Source organism: Ailuropoda melanoleuca, chromosome 13 (genome assembly GCF_002007445.2).
Source record: "Ailuropoda melanoleuca isolate Jingjing chromosome 13, ASM200744v2, whole genome shotgun sequence".
Taxonomy (NCBI): Eukaryota; Metazoa; Chordata; class Mammalia; order Carnivora; family Ursidae; genus Ailuropoda; species Ailuropoda melanoleuca.
In genome coordinates, this window is record NC_048230.1 from 26,154,444 (window position 1) to 26,175,358 (window position 20,915).

The 20,915-nt window shown below is 51.4% G+C and overlaps 1 protein-coding gene across 1 annotated transcript; it reads right to left on the reverse strand.

The window, feature by feature from the left end:
* Positions 1–7,663: 7,663 nt before the first annotated feature.
* Positions 7,664–20,575, reverse strand: CAVIN1 (caveolae associated protein 1). Its single transcript, XM_002922133.4, has 2 exons — positions 19,950–20,575; positions 7,664–10,126 (listed from the first exon to the last, which is right to left on the reverse strand). Exons 1-2 carry the CDS (start codon positions 20,418–20,420, stop codon positions 9,425–9,427), a joined length of 1,173 nt encoding a protein of 390 aa, XP_002922179.1. The 5' UTR covers positions 20,421–20,575; the 3' UTR covers positions 7,664–9,424.
* Between the last annotated feature and the right edge of the window lie 340 nt (positions 20,576–20,915).

Sequence of the window (20,915 nt, forward strand, 5' to 3'; positions counted from 1 at the left end):
GTCTGCAAGTTCTTTGATACTTCTCCCATTTAAAGGCAGAGTCTGAATGCACTCCCTTGGTAACTCACCTCTAATAAATAGAATACAGTGGAAATGATGCTGCATGACTTCTGAGGTGAGGCCATACAACACGATACAGCTTCCACATGACTCACCCTTGGGACACTCACCCTGGGAACAGTTTGAGGAAGCCCAAGCTATATGTGGAGGCACCATGAAGGTGTTCTGGCTAACAGTCCAGCTAAGGCCCCTTGGACAGCAAGCATCCATGGTGAGTGGAGCCAGCCCCCAGATGATTCCAGCCCCCAGCTTTTCAAGCCACCCCAACAGAGGCCAAGAGCAGCAGAGGTGAACCATTTTTGCTGAGCCTGACACAGATTACAAATTAATGAGCAAAATAAACGTTGTCATTGTCTTAAACTGGTTTTGGGGTGGTTTGTTACATAGCAATAAGTAAGTAGGATAAGTTTCTATTTATCATTTCAGAGAGACTCAGGAACTGTAAGCTAGATCAGGAACTGAGACTGCTCAGATTTTGTAAGGTTCTAGAAACTTTATTTACTCTCTCTTCCCTGGAGGGATTGGCAGTTAAACTCTAAATCAAGAAGACATGGCAAAGAAGAGATTTGGAGAAGCATCTTGGGGGTGACAAATGGGTCACTGTGGTGACCAAAGGGAGCAAGGGACAGCTTGTGTGTATGATGGGACCCCTGTGGGGCTCAGCCACAGAGAGGCTCACCAGATCTGCCCAACTCCCCCATCACTAAAATAATAGAGAAGAGCATCTCTCCTTCCTCCTGTCTGAAGTACAGTCCTCCCTCCTCAATATTTTCAAGGAAAAGCTCTTTTCCTACGCTGCTTAAAACATCTTTCATACCATGTCATTCTGTCCCTTCAGTGGCTTCCCATGGGGCTTAGGATAAAACCATTCTTTTTCTTATCCCTGTCAAGGCCCGGCCTATCCCACCAACCTCCCTCCTGCCCACTAAATCCCAGCTAGTCTGTTTTCCACCGCAGGGCCTTTGCACATGCCATTCTTGTTCCTTCTCCAGCTTTGTCACATGCTAGTTCCTTCTCACGCTACTGGTCTCACCTGCTCAGAGAAGCAGGTGTAACTGTGTTGTGTAACTACCCCCACTGACAGTTGCTCCCAGTGTGTTAATCGCTATCTTTATGTGCTGTTTCCTGTGAACTCTTACCATTCTCATTGTATTTAACTGCATGAAGTTTCTTATCTGTCAGTTCCAGGAAAATGAATCTTACCTGTTTGCTGCTCCCCTGTCTCCCCAGTGCTGCGCACATCGTAGGTGTTCATTAAATACTTAGTGAATGAGTAGAAGTGCTCTTGGTACCATCCTTCCCCTCTCCGAATTTTATCAATTCTCCTCTCCTTATTCTTCTCTTCTGTCTCTGAAGATATTCCTTCTTTCCTATCTTGACCTTCAAGTTACCCCCCCTTCCCATCATGGCCCCCATTTCCTCACCTCCACTTGTTCTACCAAGGTGGCTTCTGTCCTTTTTCTCCATAGGACAGTGCTCTTGAAGGCCACCAGAGGTCTCCTCGTCAAAGCTAAAGTCTTCTTCTCGTCATTTTATTTAACGTGGCTGTAGAATGTGGTACTGTCAATCATTTCCCCTGCTGTCTCCTAGACATTCTTTCCTCCCTTGACCATTGCAGATGTCAATAGAAGCCACTGCATTAACTACAAAGCTGATGGGGCTGAAATGAGACACTCTGGGTTTGAATCCTGGCTTTGACACAAAATGAACTGTGCAGCCCTGGCCAAGTTCCTTCCCCTCCCTGAGCCTCAGCACCCACATCTTCAAATGGAGAACAGAATTCTGACTTTGATTAGTTTGCATTAAAATGTCTTTAATCAGGGGCGCCTGGGTGGCACAGCGGTTAAGCGTCTGCCTTCGGCTCAGGCCATGATCCCGGCATTGTGGGATCGAGCCCCACATCAGGCTCCTTCGCTATGAGCCTGCTTCTTCCTCTCCCACTCCCCCTGCTTGTGTTCCCTCTCTTGCTGGCTGTCTCTATCTCTGTTGAATAAATAAATAAAATCTTTAAAAAAAATGTCTTTAATCAGACGATAACCTCAAATTAACTGTGAAGCATGGCTGATAAAAGCCTGATCCTGGCAGGGTCCTCTGCTCAGCCACCCCACCTATGCAGCCATGTGACCCTGGGCCAGTTGTGCGACGTCTCTGAGCCTTGGTTTCCTCCTCAATGAAATAGGAACTATGAGACCACCTCCCTCAAAGGTCGTTGTGAAGATTAGATGAGATAACCTGCCGAGCATTCAATACAGCACCTGGCTCACAGCAGCCCCTCAATAGATGTTAGCTATCATTATTTATGCAATCTTTAAAAAAGATTTTATTTATTTATTTGACACAGAGAGAGAGACAGCCAGAGAGAGAGGGAACACAAGCAGGGGGAGTGGAAGAGGAAGAACCAGGTTCCCAGCGGAGCAGGGAGCCCAATGCAGGCCTCGATCCCAGGATCCTGGGATCAGGCCCTGAGCCAAAGGCAGACGCTTGATGACTGAGCCACCCAGGCACCCCATGCAATTTTTTTTTTAATTGCAAAATCAGGGAGACTTGTTGGAAGGAAACCGGGATTTCTCCCAAATTCCAATAAAGAGTTGAACAACCACACCCTGGGAAGGGCAACTTCAGGAACCTCACCAGAGGGAGTCTTTGTAAACATCTCACTCAAGCTCTGCCTATCCTTTTTAAGGACTTGAAGCTGTTGGGGAAAGTGTTCAGCCTCTGTGGCTGTCAGATCAAAATTCTAAATCGCTGGCAGAGAGGATTTCATTGGCCCAGAAAGGACAAGATCTCCATCCTTGACAAGGCAGCTGTGGGCAGGGGCAGGCATCACGGTCACCCAGCGGAGACACAGCCCGGAGGGAAAGGGCAGGGGCTTTTCAGAGCAGAGGGACATCCAATACCAATCAGAATTACCCAGATAATGTTTATGAAAGTGCCCTGCACCCAGCAGGATGTCCTTCCCCCCCCACCCCGACCACCCACGGTCCACTTTGCTGCTCCCCCCTTCCAATCCCCACGACCTCCTAAAGGTGGGCATTCCTGCCTTTAATTCTAAATTCCATCCTCTTCTCCCCCTGATTCCCTCCCTTGGCAAAAGTATCTATTCCTAGCACTTCAAGGACCACCTCTCTTCTGACAATTCTTCTGTGCTGAGTCTTATTAGGTGCAGATAAATTACTTTCTCTCCTGGGTCCGCAGCAATGTCCTCTGTAAAATGACCCCTTCTGTTGCCTCATCTATAAAATAAAACCCTTTTTAGTTCCAACATTCCATAATTCTATTAACTGTTCCTCGATCATGCCTTCAGTTTTCCTGCCTCTGCCTTTCCGCACTCTGTCCTCTTTACCTGGAGAATTTTCCCTGTCCCACATCACTGCTTTCATTCAGTTACCTTTATTGAATACCTACCAAGTTAATAGATACCTCTTGGGTCCTGCCTGGCTCTCAACAAATCCTTCTTTCCCGGGAATTGCTCCTCTCCCCACTCTGCAATCATACACTGGAATGGGTCCTTGCAGCCACATCTGTATTACGTAATCCTGTCCTTCTGGCCATAGATTATTAAATCCAGGGTGAACACTGATGTTAACTGCCTTAATCAGATTCTCTGTACCAGGAATCCCGACTTTAAAACTGAGAGGCACAGTGCCTGGGAGCCCTTAGGGCTGAGTTCCATTAATGTCAGCAAGTTAGAGAGGGCGATCTATCAACTCCCTCTCAGAAGTCCCTGGAGATCCCCTTGGTTCCTATTCTTCCTACCTTAGCTATTCAGTGATTCCTTGGAGTCCGTGGGATATCTTGGCAGCCTTCCAATGTAGGTTCCTTTATCCCTCTATGGCCAATGTCTTTTTCTTATATTTCCAACCAAATAAGCATTAACCACTGCAATATTTGAGACACGATTAGGCTCTGGTGACACAAAAATCATGCAAAATGCTATCTCAGCCCTCCAGGAACATCAATTTGAAATCCTACCCATGTTTAGGAGTGCAACTTAGAAGCCCCCTTCCTCCTTTAAATGTCCCCATATTCCTCGAGCAGGATTAATCCCTCTCCGGTGTACTGCCTTTGTATTTTGCTTTACCTCTCTTACGGTCCTCTCCTGGAGCTCTTTTGTACATCTGCTTTTCCCAGTAATTGCAAACCCTTTAAAATCAAGAGCTAGATATGTTGTCTTTTTTTCCGTCTCTTGGCTCTTAGCACAGTATCACAAACAGATCAGTGGGAAAGAACATCTGTTGTTTTGTCTGCCCATCATCCTCTCCCCTTTCTGTTGACAACAGCAACCCAATTTTCGTTTGGGAAATCAGCCTTCCTTCGCTCTCTATTGTATGATTCTAGAAGTCATACATAACCTAGATGTGGTCAGAGGCACAGTGATTCGGATTTATGACCTATCTCTGACCTTTAGGGCCAATGGACATCATATCTGTGATTCTGGCTGGAAGGATTTGGAAAGAAACCCTCTTAACTGGGGTTGTTTAGCTGTTAAGCCACAAGCCTACAGTTATTGATGGTCATCTTTGCTAACCCATGGGGAAAATCCGATTATTTAATCAAACAAACACAACGGAAAAGAGAAAATAGAAGGAGAGATAAACTCCCAATGATACTACATCAGAATTTGCATCCAGACACCCTTGGACCTATTACCAGGAATTTTTTTATTACATTAATTCCTTCTGTATTTGTTTTCAGCTTTTTTTTTCTTCATTCTTTTGTTTTTTTAAGATTTGTTTATTTATTTCAAAGAGATAGAGGGAGAGTGGAAAGAGAAAGAGGAGAGAGAGAATGTGTATACACAAGTGAGGGGAGGGGCAGAGGGAGAGAATCTCAAGCAGACTCCCTGCTCAGTGTGCCACAGGGCTTTATCCCCTGACCCACCGTGACATCATGACCTGAGCCGAAATCACCAGTTGGATGTTTAACTGACTGAGCCACCCAGGCGCCCCTATTTTTTATTTTTTTCCTTTATCCCTTTATAACCAACATGGGGTTTGAACTTGCGACCCTGAGATCAAGATTTGAATGCTCTACCGAGTCAGCCAGGCGCCCTGGTTGTTGTTTTGTTTTGCTTCCGATGAAACCAGTTTGAGGTGAGTTTATGGCACAATAGAAAGAATCTTGTCATTCATTCATTGATTCAACAAGTGTTTATTGACATAAAGTCTATGGGAGCCCTGAGAAGGGAGTGGTTAGTATGGCTGGAGTGGAGCTGGGGAAAAGATTGGTTTCAGAGGGGAGGTGAGAAGGGGGAGGCCATTCCATAGAGAAGGAACAGCCTGAGCAAGGGCCCACAGGCTTGAAAACATGTGGGCCATTTCTGGCCAGCAAACTCCATAAAGAGCATGTTGAAGAACAGTAAGAACTAGGGCAGGGAGCAGATTCTTAAGGGATCTTGTGAGCCATGTCACTAAGTTTAACCCTTTGGTCAAAGGAAGGCATTTAAATTGTCAGGTGTGTTTTCTTTAAAAAATATCAGTATCATAAGTCAAGCAGAGAAAGACAATTATCACATGGTTTCACTTACATGTGGAACATAAGGAATAGCAAGGAGGACATTAGAAGAAGGAAGGAAAAAATGAAGGGGGGAAATTAAAGGGGGAGAAGAACCATGACAGACTATGGACTATGGGAAACAAGCAGGGTTTCAGAGGGGAGGGGGGAGGGGGATGGGCTAGCCCAGTGATGGGTATTAAGGAGGGCACGTATCGCATGGAGCACTGGGTGTTATAGGCAAACAGTGAATCACGGAACACTACATCAAACACTAATGATGTACTGTATGGTGACTAACATAACATAATAAAAATAAATTAAATTAAATTAAATTAAATTAATCTGTCTCTCTAGATCTTCTATCTCTATCTCTATCTGGCAGTAATGTGGGGAATGGATTGGAAAGAGGATATAAATTCCATTCAAATACTCCAGGTGGGAGCAGATGAGGGTCTGGAACAGTCTGAGACTGGCGGCAGCTGTTTTCTTCCGACCCCAATAGAAAGTTACCTCTTAGGGCTTTGGAGGTACCATTTAGAGACCTGATAAACTCAATCTGAGGCTATAGGGGAATTTCCTTAGATCCCAGGTCACATTTGATGGGACCTTTTGAGAAGACAATACCCCTAGTTTATTGTCATGGAAATAATGCTAATCATGGGTGGGCAAGTTCAGGACTAGTTTGTGGGAAAGATGCTTTGTAGCTGTGGGACCTTGGAATGACATCAAATCCTACTGGCAGGCAGTTGACTATCTCATCAGTCCTAAGACCAGCACTCCTTCTCCCTTCAAGCAGCAAGAGAAGAGGAAAAAGTAATTTCTGATTCCAGGGAAGCCGTGGCCCCACACTTAGGTGTAGAGAAGGAATGCCATGGAGCAGGGGCCAGCAGAAATGTGGCTTTTCAGAGAATTAGGACTGTTCTTAACAAAGTGGTACCCAGAATAAAACTGGGTAGGCAAGGCACAGCAAAGTCATTGTGCTGGTACTGAAAATGTGGTGGACCAGTGAGGGGCATGGCATATAGAAGAAAAGGGGTGTGAGTGTGTCAGGTGCCTTATTGTGGATAAGAAAAGTAAATGATGGCCTGGTATCCCAGGACTTTTCCTGGTTTCCCTTGGCCTTGTTACTCCACAGCTGGGACCCTGAGATCATTCCATGCTTCTCACAACTGTACAGCTGGATCCCAGAGGAAGAAGGATCCTCTCTTGGCAGGAGGGAAGTTTCCTGGCTCCCAAGCTCTGAATTTTCGGCATCAGTTTTCATTTCTTTTGGTGGGAACCCAACCCTTTCTGGGAGATTTAGAACTCCAAACTCTGCTGTGCTTGTCGCTGGTGGCAGGGGCAGGGGGGGTCGAAGGGGAATGCATGGCTCATGAGGAAGGACTCAGCTTGTTTGAGTCGTGGCAGAAGACTGGGATGGAGCCCCAGAAATGACACTGTTTTCAATAGGGTGATTCCGATATACAGGCAGAACCCACATGATGACTTGAGTGCATTGCCCTAGGAAATCCAGAGCTGTGGACAGGTAGGGCAGGCCGCTTGCTCATGGGGAAAAGAGGCTGCATAGACAAGATGAAATAGGTGCCCATCCCAGGATTATGGGGAGAATTAACTATGCTGTGTGGCTATGACTGGCACATATGACATGTACTGGAATCCTTTCTCTATGACGTTCAGCCCTCTGAGTCAGGGTCTCTGACTTTTCCCCTTCCCAGGCTGCCTTCTCTGGGCCTGATTCTGATTCAGAAGAGCAGATTTGAAGGAAGCTCAAACTGAGTAGAGTTAACAGTGTGTCTGGAGGGTTAACACCTTGACAGCAGAGAAATGGATCTAGACAGTAGAGGGTTACAGACTCTTTAAACAGACTGTGGAGCCAGGCTGCCTGGCTTAGAATCCCAGCTCTGCCACTTACCGAGTACTTGACTTCAGACAAGTCACTCTGTGTTTCTTCATCTCTATAATGGGGATGATAATAATACCCCACTCCCACTTCCCATCCCAGGCACGAGGCAGGTTTAAACCAACAGTTCTCTCCCTCTTTCCCTCCCTGGTTCTCTCCTGTCCTCTGTAACTCAGCCTGCCTTTGAAGAATACAATCCAGCACAGATCCTTTTAGAAAAGCAGGTTTATTGGTCGGGCTGCTTACCAGGACACAGCAACATGACAGGCTCCCAGGAGCCCACAGGAAACTGTATCTGCCCACAACTCAGGCCCCTTCAGCCCATCAGCACCAAGGGACCTTGTCCCACAATCCCCATCCTCCCTCAGCTGAAGCGTCTCCAACCATTCAGAAGAGAGAAGGGAACCAAGAAAAGGCGGGGGGGGGGGGGAGAAGCAAAGCTTTGTATTATAAAAAAAAAAGTTTGTGTCCCCAGCTCCCTCCCTCCACCCCTTAAAACAATTAGCTGCAACTCTAAAAAGCAAAGCAGGGAAGAGAAGGCAAAGGAGGTGGGGGAGGAGAAAGAAGCCTTCAATCCTCCTCTCTGGGCTGTGCTTGAAGGGGAAGGAGTTGTCTTTGCTTCTGACAAGTTGCCTTTACTGGAGAGGAATAGGGGGGACTGAAGTGTCCTGAGGAGAACCTGTCAGTGGACAACAGGACTGGAAGCAGGATCCCTGTCATCCCCAACGATTCAGGAGAGGAACCCACAAAGGCAAAGAGGTCTTGGCAAGTTTTGCAGCTTTATGATACTAGCTCTAGGGAAGGATCTTGAGAAGAAACTACCAGGAGTGAGCCAAGGCTGGGTTGCTCCATACACTTTCGCCATCTCGCCTCCAGCTCTCAGCTTGGTGGCCTGGCCATTAACACCTTGCCGTCTTTCCAGTGCGCCTCCCTCCTACCTCCCAGCTCTCTGCACTCTGGTGCTGCCCCCTTCTGGAACTCTCATTTTCTGGACTTCAGAAATGGGCTGCCACAAGGGGCACCATTCCTATCTGTTAAGGGATTGGGGTGAGTCTTACCTCTCTCCTCTTTTGATCATCGCTTTCTCACTGTCCTCCCTCCTTATTCTGAAAATTGTCCTGCTGTCCTCTGAGAACCCCACTAAGATGGGATGCTTGTCCTTTGTTTCTCATGCTGCTGAGGAGAATTCTCTCTTACTCATTTCCACTTTCTACTATTTCCCATTCTCCTTCCCAAAGCCATAGCCATGTGCTGCTCTTGCAGATGCATAAACATGTTAAGTGTTCCCTACACCACCCTCTCCTTCCCCAGGGCTCTGCTTGGCTACAGTCTTCCTTGTTGGGACCCTTTACAGATACAACCCGTGCTAGACTCTCATTCCAGGGTCACGGCTCACTCTGCCCTCTTCCCCCAACTGCCCCAGGTTCTCCCAAAAGCTGCTTTCAAGTCCTTCCAGTATGGGGCCTCTCATGTGGGCAAGGGTCCTCTTCAGGATTCACTCTTTCCTTTTATGGTAATTTTGACTTTGAAGCCTCCAGGGATCAGGATGAGAAAGAAGAGCTCAGTGAGCAGGAATGACAGCGGCTGGGTACGAGTGTGAGGTGGAGGTTGCGGGGAAGGCAGCCTACCCCAAAGTGGGGTGGGGCAACCATGGAAATGACAGCAATTTCCTTTAAGATCCCTGACTTGGACACCAGGACAGGGATCACTCCCCTCTCCATTCCCACCCAGACAAGGCCCAAACTGGGGCTATCCATGGTGGAGGCTGCCTCCCCCTCCCATCTTAACAGCTGTAAGACTTGGAAGGGTGCTCCTGGAGGGGCGGTGTTGTCAATTTAGAAACATCTCAGTCCTCGTGGGGCTGAGAGATAATGCGAAAGAGAAAGTTCCAGAGGGAAAGGCATGGGGAGGGGGCAGGGAGAGGCGGGGCAGGGTGGCGCGGCCTCCCGGGCAGAGCCCCGCGTTAGCTCAGTCGCTGTCACTCTTGTCCACCAGCACGGCGTCGGACTCCTCGGTGATCTCCAGCAGCGTGTGCACGTCGGGGCTGCTCCCGCGCAGCAGGTCGGCCGCCTCGCCGTGCTCCGCGCCGCCCTCGTCGTCGTCGGCGCCCACCTCCACCATCTCGGTGGCCTTCAGCACCTCCACCTCGCCCTCGCGGATCTTCTTGACGTGGAAGGTGAAGGGCGGCACCTTGTAGACCGCCGTCTTGGAGCGCGCGTAGACCACGTGGTCGGGCGTGAAGGACTTGCGCAGCTTGTCTCGCGAGGTCTTGAGCTTCTCGCGCCGCTCGGCGGGGACGAGGCGCGTGCCCAGCTTGTTCATGCGCTTCTCAAGCGTGTGCCGCGTCTTCTCCAGGTTCTCCTTGGTCTTGAGGCGGGTCTTCTCCAGGTTTTCGCGGGTGCGCACCTTGGTCTTCTCCATCTTCTCCTTGGAGAAGGCCTTCTTGAAGTCGTCCACGCGCCGCAGGCCGCTGCGCTTGATGCGCTCGGCGCGCGACTCCTCGATGACCTCCTCCACCTCCACCGCCTCGTCGGACGACAGCTCGAGCGCGGCCGCGTCCTCTTCCGGCCGCTCGCCCTCGCCCAGCTCGTCACCCTCCTTCTCAGGCAGCGCCTCCGCCTCTTTCAGCGACTTGCCGATGCTCACTTTGGCCGGCAGTTTCACTTCGTCCTAAAGGAAGAGCAGAGCGAAGAGGTGAGGGGCAGAGCGGAGGGCTGGGCGGGGACCTGGGGGACACTGGGCGAACCCAAGGCAGGATGGTGGTGATTCTGGGGCGTACGTGGTAACCGTGACATCTGCCCGACTCCTTCACCGGTGTAGCCCCAGAGCCTTGGTACTGAGCTGAACACTGCATGGGCGCCCAGTAAATATGTGTTGAATGAATGGTAACTATACAGACAGGGCGAGGAGGGAACCGAGCTTCTGGTGGAAGACTGGCCTGTAGTGTCATTGCACTTGGGTTCAATATCTCTGCAGCCCCCAAACCTGTCCTACACGCACATATCCACGCATCTTACTTTAAACTACCCTTACCCCTTGCGTCGCAGGCAACACAATTTAACTTTGGAAATGGGCAGAGCGCCCTCTGGTGCACTAAGTCTCGCACTGCTCTAGCCAGGCCAAAATGCAAAGGGATTTGGGAAGGGGAGTGGGGGTAGGGGAGTGAGCTCACAGCCAGTGTCAGGCGACCCGCAGCTAGGGTAGCTTGAAGGCAAGATAAAGGGAGTGCCTTTCCCAGACTTCAAATAATTTCAGAACCAGTCTTAGGGAAGGAGAGCCGTGCTGAGCCTGTGCTCCCCCACCCTTGACCTCATACTGATTTGCTCCAGCAGTGGTCATTCTCCCCCACGTAGAAATTGAGAGAGGAAAGAGGAAGAAGCTGGCTGGTAGCCAAGAGCGTGTTTTCTCCCCAACATGGACATTTATTCTGGTTCTGACTTCCCAGGCTTGGAATGGAAGGGAGAGATTACTTTGTCCATTGTTTTTTTCCCCCAGACCGGAGCTTAAGGGGCCAGGAATTGGATAGTGGTCCCAAATTCCCTGAGATCTGGAGCTCAGAGCCAGTACTTCCCTCTTCCCCTGGGAGTACCTAGCACCAGCACTGTTTTCCCTGGGAGTACCTAGCACCAGCACCGTTTTCCATTCTGGGAAGATTTTCCAAGATCCTGACCCTGGGCCAACATTTCAGAATCTCAGGATCACCCCCCACAAGAAGGTAGGGGAGGCTGAGCACAGAAAGGGAAAGGGGGCATATCCAAGAACATAAACATAAACCCAGATCTCTTTGGCCCAGACTGTTTTTAGGGACTCCAGATGAAGGAATGAGAGACAGTAGTTTTTCAAAGGGTTTTCTGAAGATTGTTTCCCAGAATTTTTTTAAAAATCCCATCCAAGAAAAATGAGGCAACGTGAGTTGACCCCTCTCATAAACACGTGCGCGCGCGCACACACACACACACACACACACACATATACATTGTCCACTTGGTATCTCAGCACCACCTGCTACAGAAATTCCTCCCCCAGCCCCCAACCTCTTTCCTCTTCCCTCCCATCCACATCCCCCCAGAGTTTCCTGGTTTACACTGAAACTTAGGAACACCCCCTCCCAACTTCCTTCCCTCCCTGTCAATAGCATTAGCAAGGACAAAGACAGAATGCTGGCTCCACCTCTTCTCCCAGACTGGGCACCAGCACTGCTGGGCATCAAGCCTCTTCAAGCTCTCATTATTCAACTACACCTCCCAGCAGGCAAGGTGATCTGGCCTCAGGGCATGCTGGGACTTGTAGTCTCCCCTGCCATAGCTGGCTTAGTACTGTCATTCTGTCCATCCCTCTGCCTCTTATCACTCACAGAGGAGTTGAAGGGGTTGTTTTTCTTGTTGAGTGTAAGAGGGTCCCAACCTCTTAACATTCTTCCTTATTTCCAGTTGTACCCTTTGGGTTTCCTTTTTACAGTCACTTCTTTCTGCCTGCTACTCAAGTCCTTGTACACACCATTTTAGGACTTTCCATGTTCTAAACTCTCTGCTACCTCTTCATCCCTCTCCGCCCAGCATTTACTTGCAGCCCCAGTATCAAAAATTTCAGCTCTGATCTCCTTCACAGCCTCTCTGACTAAAACCCCACACATGCTCCACCAAAGGGTTGTGGAGAACCCCTCCTTTCACTAAACTCAGACAATGTGGATGGGGTAGGGAAGGATTATGGTGATGGGCGGGGAATAGTCAGGAAACAGTCCCAGCTGAAAGGCTGAGCTGACTGGTTTTCCTGGCCTCTGGCTTCCTAGATTAAAGGTGTTTGCCAGCTGAGCTTGGAAGTGAACAGGGCTAGGGACAGAGTTGCAGACCTCATGTAGCCAATCCCATCTTCCTAATTCCTGATGAAAGGTCTCAAACAGAACATCAGGGAACAATCCCAGTGAAGGGAGGTTTATTCCTGGATTTAGAGGTGTCTCTCCCAGTCCAGAAAGGTCTGTGGAAATATATTAACCCCATTCATTGTAGGTTTCCCCCAGAGTGATGGCTTACACCAGAGGAGCTGCCTTGGTGGAAGGTCAGGGGATGGGGGAAGAAATAACTTGACCTAAGTCCCCGGACAATGTCCAGTAGACTGGCTCTGCAGAGGGTATACCACTATGATTTTAGCTTTTTTTCCCCTCCATTAATGGATTTTCTCTTTTTTCCCCCTTTCCAAGCCAGGTTTCCCCTATGACTCATAGGCTTGGAGTGCTGTCTTGGGCCCACCCCATCAGCTTGTTGCTACAACAACCACCAACACAATTCCAAAGCACCTCCCCCCACCTGGGCACAATGGCCAGGCACCCTTGTCCCACCCCTACTGCCCTGGCAGAGCTCCTACACCAAAGGAGGGGCCTCAGGGGGTGGCAAGGAGGGAGGGCTCTGCTTGTTCTGTTTTCACATTTTTATTAAACAAAACCACCACTCCCAACAGGCTCGGTTTCCAGAGTTACCTTTAATGACCAGGTCTGAGCAAAACCATGCACAGCTTCCCCTGCCCCCCACCAAGCACACACAGTTCTCCGGCCCAGGCAGGCATCAGTCCAAGATGAGTTTCAAGAGTCCCGGGGAGGCTTCCCGCCCCTTCCACTCCACTGCCCAACCCTGCTTATAAACTGAAGATCCTCTGGTCTAGGAGGAAGATTTTAATATTATAATTTAATCAGGCACCTACTATGTGCCTAGCCCTTGGCCAGGTACTTCACATTTGTCAGGGAGAAGGGACAATGTCATACAACTCAAAGGAGTCTTTCTTTCTTTTTTTTTTAAAGTTCTATACCCAACTTGGGGCTCGAACTCGTGACCCCAAGATCAAGAGTCACATCCTCTACTGACTGAGCCAGTCAGGCACCCCAGGAGCCTCTCTTGACTTAGAGCTCTGTCCCCAACTCTGCCCGGGAATAGCCAGAGAAGACTTTGGAGAGGGCATTCAGAGACCCAGGATCTGCTCAGAGAGTAAGTTAGAAGAGGGTGTGAGACTTGGGGAGAGGTAGAAAAGAGGGAAAGTCCTGGAACCTCAGGATCGTTACTTTAGATTGCTGAGACAAGGGGTGAGAGACACCAGAGGCAGAGGGTCCTTCCTGCTAGAACAGAACTCTCAACAGTTAATGTTGCCCCCAAAAGGGTGGAAATTAATTCTTGAGGGGAGAGGTGATTTTAGATACTACAATAGTTTGTAGTGTCCAAAGAGTCCCAGTACATACACAGATATGTAGTATATCTGTACTATTAAAATTTTATGGAGGATGGGACCGTCAGGGAAAAAACATCTAAAAGGACTCCTTAGGGGGATGATTATGGAAAAAAAAAAAAAAAGAAAAGAAGTTGAGGAAACCCTTTTGTGCTATAGGGAAGCCAGAGGATCCACACCAGAGCCAGCCAAAATGTCCCCCCTTCCGGCATCTCTGAGCTGGCAGCTTTTGGGTGCCCCGCCCAAGGCAGGATCTGGCAAACATAAGGGATCCCTTTGCAAAACATTTTCCAAAAAAAAAAATGGAAAAAATAAGTGTAAATGTTTTCCTCAGCTACAGGGAGGGGGTGGACAGGGCACCGAACAGACCCCAGGCCTGGGCCTCATGAGGGCCCTGTCCAAAGAAGCTTTGAGCCAAACTGGCCTGTCCCTGAGGAGGAGTCAGAAGGGGACGGGGAAGGAGAATCAGATGCCTTGGCGCAGTTTCATGCAATTTCATGCAGGGCACACTGGGTGCAACCCCAGTGTGGTGCTGGGAGCGTCTACTATTAAGACAGAAACCAAGAGGTAGGGGAGGGCCCCGTCCCTTCACCTCCCACCCCATTGTACACACCACATTCGCCTGAACTCTGCATAATGCGAGAGTGTTTTCACAATACCCACCGCCCAGCGCTTGGAAGAGGCCTGCCGTCCCGACACCACCACCACTAAGCAGGGAGCTGATGGTGGACTGGAGTGACACTCCATGCCCACAGCCCCGTGTCACCCAGGAGACCCTAAGCACCCCCACCGGCCGTCGGCTTCTCTGGGGTGGGCAGAGGCACAGGCTCTGGGTAATAGGGCAGTGTCCTAGGCGTCTGGTCAAAGGGTGGGAGCTCAGGCACTGTCTCAGGCTTCAGGTCAAAGGGCTCAGTCTCAGGCAGAAGGTCAAAAGGCACGATCTTGGGTGTGGCCAGGTCAGAGGGTGCTTTCAGCTTCTTCTTGGGCTAAGATGAGGAAAAGGGGTTTAAATGGGGCTTGAGATGGGTATGGATGGAGTTGAGAGAAAGAGGCCTTAGTGGGCATGCAGAATTGAAGTTGGTGAGTAGGGGAAAGGGAGTATAGCATGTAGGCTGGAAAGGAACCATATTTTAAATGCTTCATCAAGAGGGCCCTGGGGTTGAAAATGGGACAAACCCAGGCCCGTGTTAAACAGTTTAAATAGAGCCCCTCTCTTCTTACCTCTAGAATCTTCCCCACTCCTATCCTTAGCCTCCTGCCTTCCATCCCTACCCAGCCATGGTCGTGGGATGATGCTATTAAGGGCTGGAGTGAGGGAGTAAGAGGCTGCTGGATGCAGGAGGAGCTCTCCAAGAGGTCAGTTATTGACTCTAGCTGGTGAGGCTCTGATGAGTGAAAAAGAAGGCAAGTAGGCAAACAACTCCACTGTCTTCAGAGTCCTATGCTGCTGATCACATTTCTCATTATTTCCCCAGGGCAGGGTGGGCACCGGGTGCCGCCCAGGATAAAGAGAGGGAGAGGCGTGGAAGAGGGACATCCTGGCTGTTTCCCTCTGGCCATGTCCCCCTGTCTTGCCTCCCTTGCCACCCCTCCCCCTACCCATGCCTGGGATATCAGACACCAAGATGCACAGAGAAATCAGAAACAAAAACCAAGCTCTTTTTGTGACAGGTGGACCTGTATCGTGGAAGACTTAGCAGCAGCTCCCATTCTGCCTCCTGAGGGGCTGAGCTGCCACTCTGGCTTTGGACCATCATGAGAAGTCAGGGAGAGGGATGGTTAGGGGCACTACCAGACTCCAGCAATAGCAGTGGTGGGTAAAAGCCTGCAGCCACAAAAACACAAAGTAGCAGGTGCCAACCTGCCCTGTGGCGTACAAGGAGAAGGGAGCCCAAGGAGAAAGCTAGTATGGTCCTCTTATAGCCAGAGGCAAAGTCCATGCCTGGGGATACCTATCCTGGCCAGGGAGCTCTACGCCTTACCCTCTATACCCCTCCTTTCCCTCCCACTGTCATTGGTCCACTGTCATTGGTCATTGCCTCTGCTTCAGTACTAGGAGGCTGAGCAGCTATTGGCCACCAACTTTAGCCACTCTTAGCAATGTTGATTGCACCTGCACATGTACACACACATGCACAGACAGCCGACACACAGTGGCCCCAGTGCCAGGACCATGCAGCTATCTCCCTTAGAGAATGAAGGAGCCAGAACTAACCCTCTGTTGGAATAACCTCCACAGTGATTTCTGCTGCAGAGCCTGGAAATGGAAGGAGGAAGTGGGGAGCAGAGAATATAGCAGAAGAAGGGGTACACCTGGGTTCTGGCCCCAGCTTTGACCCCCGCTAATTTGAGTGGACAGTAGGCAAGTAACTTCCCCTCTCTGGGCCTCCACTTCCCCAGCTATAGAATGAAGGAGCTGAAGTTGATTATCTCTGAAGCATCTTCCAGCTCAAAAAATCTGTAATGGCAGAATAATGAAATATTCACAATGGTATGCTTCGATGGAATGGAACAAACCACTACTCATCTCTGAAGTTGGTTGCCTAGCAACAGTATCCTCTCGCTTCTCTATATCAATTGCTTACTCTGTGCCATTGCATCCTTTTTTTTTTTTTTTAAAGATTTTTTATTTATTTATTTGACAGAGATAGAGACAGCCAGCAAGAGAGGGAACACAAGCAGGGGGAATGGGAGAGGAAGAAGCAGGCTCATAGCGGAGGAGCCTGATGTGGGGCTCGATCCCACAACGCCGGGATCACGCCCTGAGCCAAAGGCAGACGCTTAACCGCTGTGCCACCCAGGCGCCCCCCATTGCATCCCTTTTTGATTTTGACCTTTACAATAGTCAGATTTTATTTAAAAAAACTCAGAGGGAGGAGTATTATTTCCTTTGGTCTTTGGATTACCCCTAAAAATATCCTCCCTGCTTTGGATCCAGTGACCAGGAAAAACTCAGCTTCTTAGAGGAAGGATGTGGTAAGCACTCTTTCCATGGCCACTAGGCTTAGGGGATGAGAGGGACAAGCGCCCCACATTGGAATATTTGGAGACAAAAGTTCTGGAATAAGAGAGCCTTGATTTGCCTTGAGTCCAGGAAAGAGCCATACGGGTGAGGTTAAGATTTAGGGAGGAAAAGCCAGCAAGCCCTCATTCCAGCCTTGATGCCCTCATTTTTAAAGCCTATGAAGCCCTTAATCCCTTAAATGCTTCCTGGTCCTATTCTCAAGCACTTGGAACAGGTCTGATGGGTCTTTGTGTAGATCACTGTCTCATCAGAACTGCTCCAGAAAATGTTTATTTCCATTTTAGCCCCCCTTTTCTGCATTCTAAAAGAACACTAATAATATCCAAATTGTTATATGATGAATTGGATCTTTAATGATCACGGCCCCTCCTGTTTGTCCAGTGCCCATGATCCGCCTGATCTTCCCAGCAGTTCTCAGTCCACCGACCTTTACCTACTAGTAGATTTCATTCTTCTCCTTCACTAGCTGTTGCCTAGTTAGGTGTCACCTGATAGGATGGGATGCCAAACTGCTAGTTTTTGTTACGGAGATAGGGAAATGCCAGAGGACAGTAATGACTCAGAAGTGGGTTCAAGCTTCTGATATCCTGGGGTGGGAGGTGCTGAATTTCATGGGGGGCAGGGGAGGGGAACCTATGAAATCATTAAGTCTTAGCAGTACCTTGAATACGGGGTGAGGCCACACAAAGGATCCCCCCCTTTATGCCTCCAGGAAAAAAGGTATGGGGGGGCAGATGACCTGATCCCACAGTTTGGGCCTTCCCCACCTTTCATTCTCCCTTCCACCCTGCCCCCATTGCCACATCATCACCTCCGACATCTGCAGTGGGAAATACAGCGTCCTCTCCCTTGCTCCAACTCTGGAGAACTCACACTCTCCCAGGAGGCCTCTGTCCAAGTCTCTCTCTTTCTGCCCAGCCACCCAAGCATCCTACCCCCCAGCCTGACTACCATAAATGCCGCCGCCCCCAATCTTCCCTATTAGGTCTGCCAAGGCGCAGAGCTATTTTTACCTCATTCTCTTCCCAGGCCTGCAGACCTCAGAGAGGAGCAGCCTCTGCTTTTCCTTTAGCAGTTGAGTACCCCACGCCCTCACCCCCTACCTGGACATCTCCTCTGCCCCTCAGGGAAGTGCTGCTTCCCTGAGCCCCACCCCTGTTGCTAGAATCTTTTCCTTACCACTGAGCGCCTCTCCAGGTTGGAACCTTGTTACTTATTAGTTATTTGCCCTGTGGTTTAGGGACTCAGGGTCTCCAGCTTGAGCCATTCTTCCTACCTCTACCTTCTGCCACCCATTGGCCCTGGTTTAGTATAGATGCAGTCAAAGCCACCCTGTGATTAGACCCTACCCCCACAGACACACAATGTACAGATACCTGCCAGCTGCTGGTGGGGGGGTGGTAACAGAGATGCCATTGGCCTCTGCACAGGAGTGTTTCTCCCTCAGTACCCATCTCAGCATCTCCACCTTTGACATAGGTTCACCTCGAGGCTGAGAACTTTCCTACGTTCTATGGTCTGGGATATTTAGAGTGAGGAGGGCAAACCTATCCAAGCTCTTCATGGAGACCCTCTGATACACCGCGCTGTGGAGAAAAGAGCTGGCTGGCTGTCCAAGACCTCCGGGTGTTGTTCTTTCCTCAGTAACATCTCCCACCCCCCAGGGGCTAATCAGATCTCTTTTAAAAATCTCTCACACACACTCCTCCAAGCAGTTCGATTGAGTGGAAACAGCTCTAGACATTTTCTACCAGTGCTATATGGACTGCTGGGGGAGCTTCTAGCACCACTTGGGAGAGGCCCATGGGCATTGGAGGGAGGGGGAGAGCACCACTTCTGTCTCTGTCCCACCACCACCTCCTCAGATGGGTACGAGCTCACCCATCTCCCTGTGTCGTCTGTCCCCAAATACTTGTCCTAATGTGCATCTCTCTTAGCTCCTCCTAGAGAGACCCAGCCAAGGACCTCACTGAATCCCAGCTAGTCTCTCAGAACCCAGCTTGACCAGGCCCTGGTGCAGTCAGGGAAACCACAGCTCCCTGACAGGTTCTCTCACCTCTAGAGGGTGTGGGAAATCTAGCCTTCCTTTTCTTTCCATTCCCTTCCGTAAGGAGAGGAAGGGGCAGAGGGAGCATAGACTAACCCCTTCACCCCCCAGGATCACACCTCCTTGGGGTGGGAACGTCAACCAGGGCCGCGGGAAGCAGAGAGCAGGAGAGGCTAGGCACATTCCCACCCGACCAAAGATCACCAAACCCTCAGCTCAGAGCCACTTCTAATGGGACTGGGGAGGGGGGAGTGGAGAAGACCAACAACACTGAGATTTCCAGGTTTGTTTGCGGTTATGATAACAAAAGTGTCATTTTTATCCGGGTGGGCAAAACGGGGAGAGATGCAAAGGAAGCAACAAGCGGTCTGGGCGGAGCCTGGCGCGCGCCAGCCTCCTCCCGCCTGTCCGCCTGCGCCTCCGCGGTCCCGCAGGCCAGCAGGGTGATTCTCCGCGCCTAGATCGCCAGACCCGGCAGGGACTGTCCACTCTGCTCCCGCCAAGGCCTCTTGCACTCCTCACGTCGCACCCCGCTCCCTCCCAACCGCCCCCCACCCCCGCGCCTACTTCCATCTGGCGGGGAGGGCTCGGGAACGCTGCTGGTGTCCCCAAGGGCCTGAAAGTGCCCGGAGGCCAGGGGCAGATGACAGTGCGGGGGCGCGTGGGCAGCCGAGGCCCATACGGGTCCGGGGGCGTGTGCTGGCTGTCGCGTCCCTCGCCTGGCGCAGCCCCCGCTGGTGCGTGCCTGAGCCCTGAATCACCCGCTATATCGGGCGGGCAGCGCCGGAGGCCCCAAACCCGGGCCGCACCGCCAGTGTCCGCTTACAGCGGGCCCACCGGCCGCCAGGGACCCCTGGCTTTCCCCCAAACCTCCGCCAAGTAGGAAGACTTCACAGAGCCGAATTGGGAACGGTCTGCGAGGGGGAGCGTCCTCGAGTCCTGCCCCCTAACTTTTTTGCGGGTTTGTCACCAGAGGGAGGGGGTTCCGTGAGGCGTGGGGTCAAGAGCGCGCCCCTCCGCGCGCTCCAGGAATCCGCCGCCCGCCCCGCCCCGCCCCACCCCACTCCACTCCACCTCCAGCTGCGCTCTCCGGAAGGAGGGTGGGTCCCTCAAGCCACGCCAGCCTGGCGGGAGCGCCGCACCGCGGGTAGGTCCCCCCACCCCAAGCCCCGGAGACCGCTGGCCGGGCGCGGTCCACCCCCCCAGTTCACCTGGTAGATCATGACTTTAAAGTTGCGGCGCCTCAGCAGCTCGGCCTCGTTGACCTCTAGTTTCTTGATCTGGCCGGCCTGGCGCTCCAGGCTGCCGCGCACGGTCTTCACGTTGACGCTGACCTTGCGCACCTTCTCCAGCAACTTGCTCACGGTGTTGCTGGTGGTGGCGTGTGCCTTGCCCAGCTTGCTCAGCTCGCCCTGGATGCTCTGCACGGCACCCTCCATCTCCGCCTGCCGTTCCTCCAGCTGGGCTTGGGTCAGCTGGATCTGGTCGACGGCGCCGATGATTTTGTCCAGAAGGCTCAGCACCAGCACGCCGTTCACCTGGTCCGACTTGATCAGTTCCTCAGAGCCGGCCCCTGACGGCTCCTCCGCCGCTGGCGCCCCCATGGGGGAGGACCCCGGGTCCCCGACATCGGGGTACCCGGGAAGCGGCTGCTCGATGATATGGAGCTGGGTGTCCTCCATGGCTAGCCGGAGCCGTGCGGGGCCGGCCGGGTGGAGCTGGAGCTGAAGCCCAGGAGAGGAGGAAGAGCGGGAGGGGGGAAAGCGAGAAAGAGTGGAGAGCCGAGGAAACTCGAGCCACGTCCGTGCGCACCGGGACGGTGGCCAGAACTGTGGGGCGGGGAATCGGTGAGCTCCCAGGCTCCCGGGCCAAACCCCGGAGTCTCATCGGCCATTGGCTGGCCCCACCCCAGAAAGGGAGGGACCGGGGCAGAAGGGGAGACCGATGGTGGGGAAGGGGGGCAACCGAGGGGGACCCAAGAGCCGAGCGCCCCACCCTTCCCAGGATGGTTGGAATAGTTGGAGCGGGAGACTAGGGCCTCCGCGGCCAGCGGAGGCCGTACAGCAGGACTGGGGCGGAGGAATGTGAGCCGTGAGCCGGAGAAGGGAAACAGGTTCTAGAGTGGGGCTCTGCTTTTCTCTCCCGCTTTTTTTGCTCACCCACGAACGTCCCTAAGC

Coding starts and splice junctions, on each gene's coding strand:
- CAVIN1 (XM_002922133.4), bottom strand. CDS start 20,420: ATGGAGGACACCCAGCTCCATATCATCGAGCAGCCGCTTCCCGGGTAC. Junction 10,127..19,949: donor TTAAAGTCATGATCTACCAG/GTGAACTGGGGG, acceptor CTCTTCCTTTAG/GACGAAGTGAAACTGCCGGC.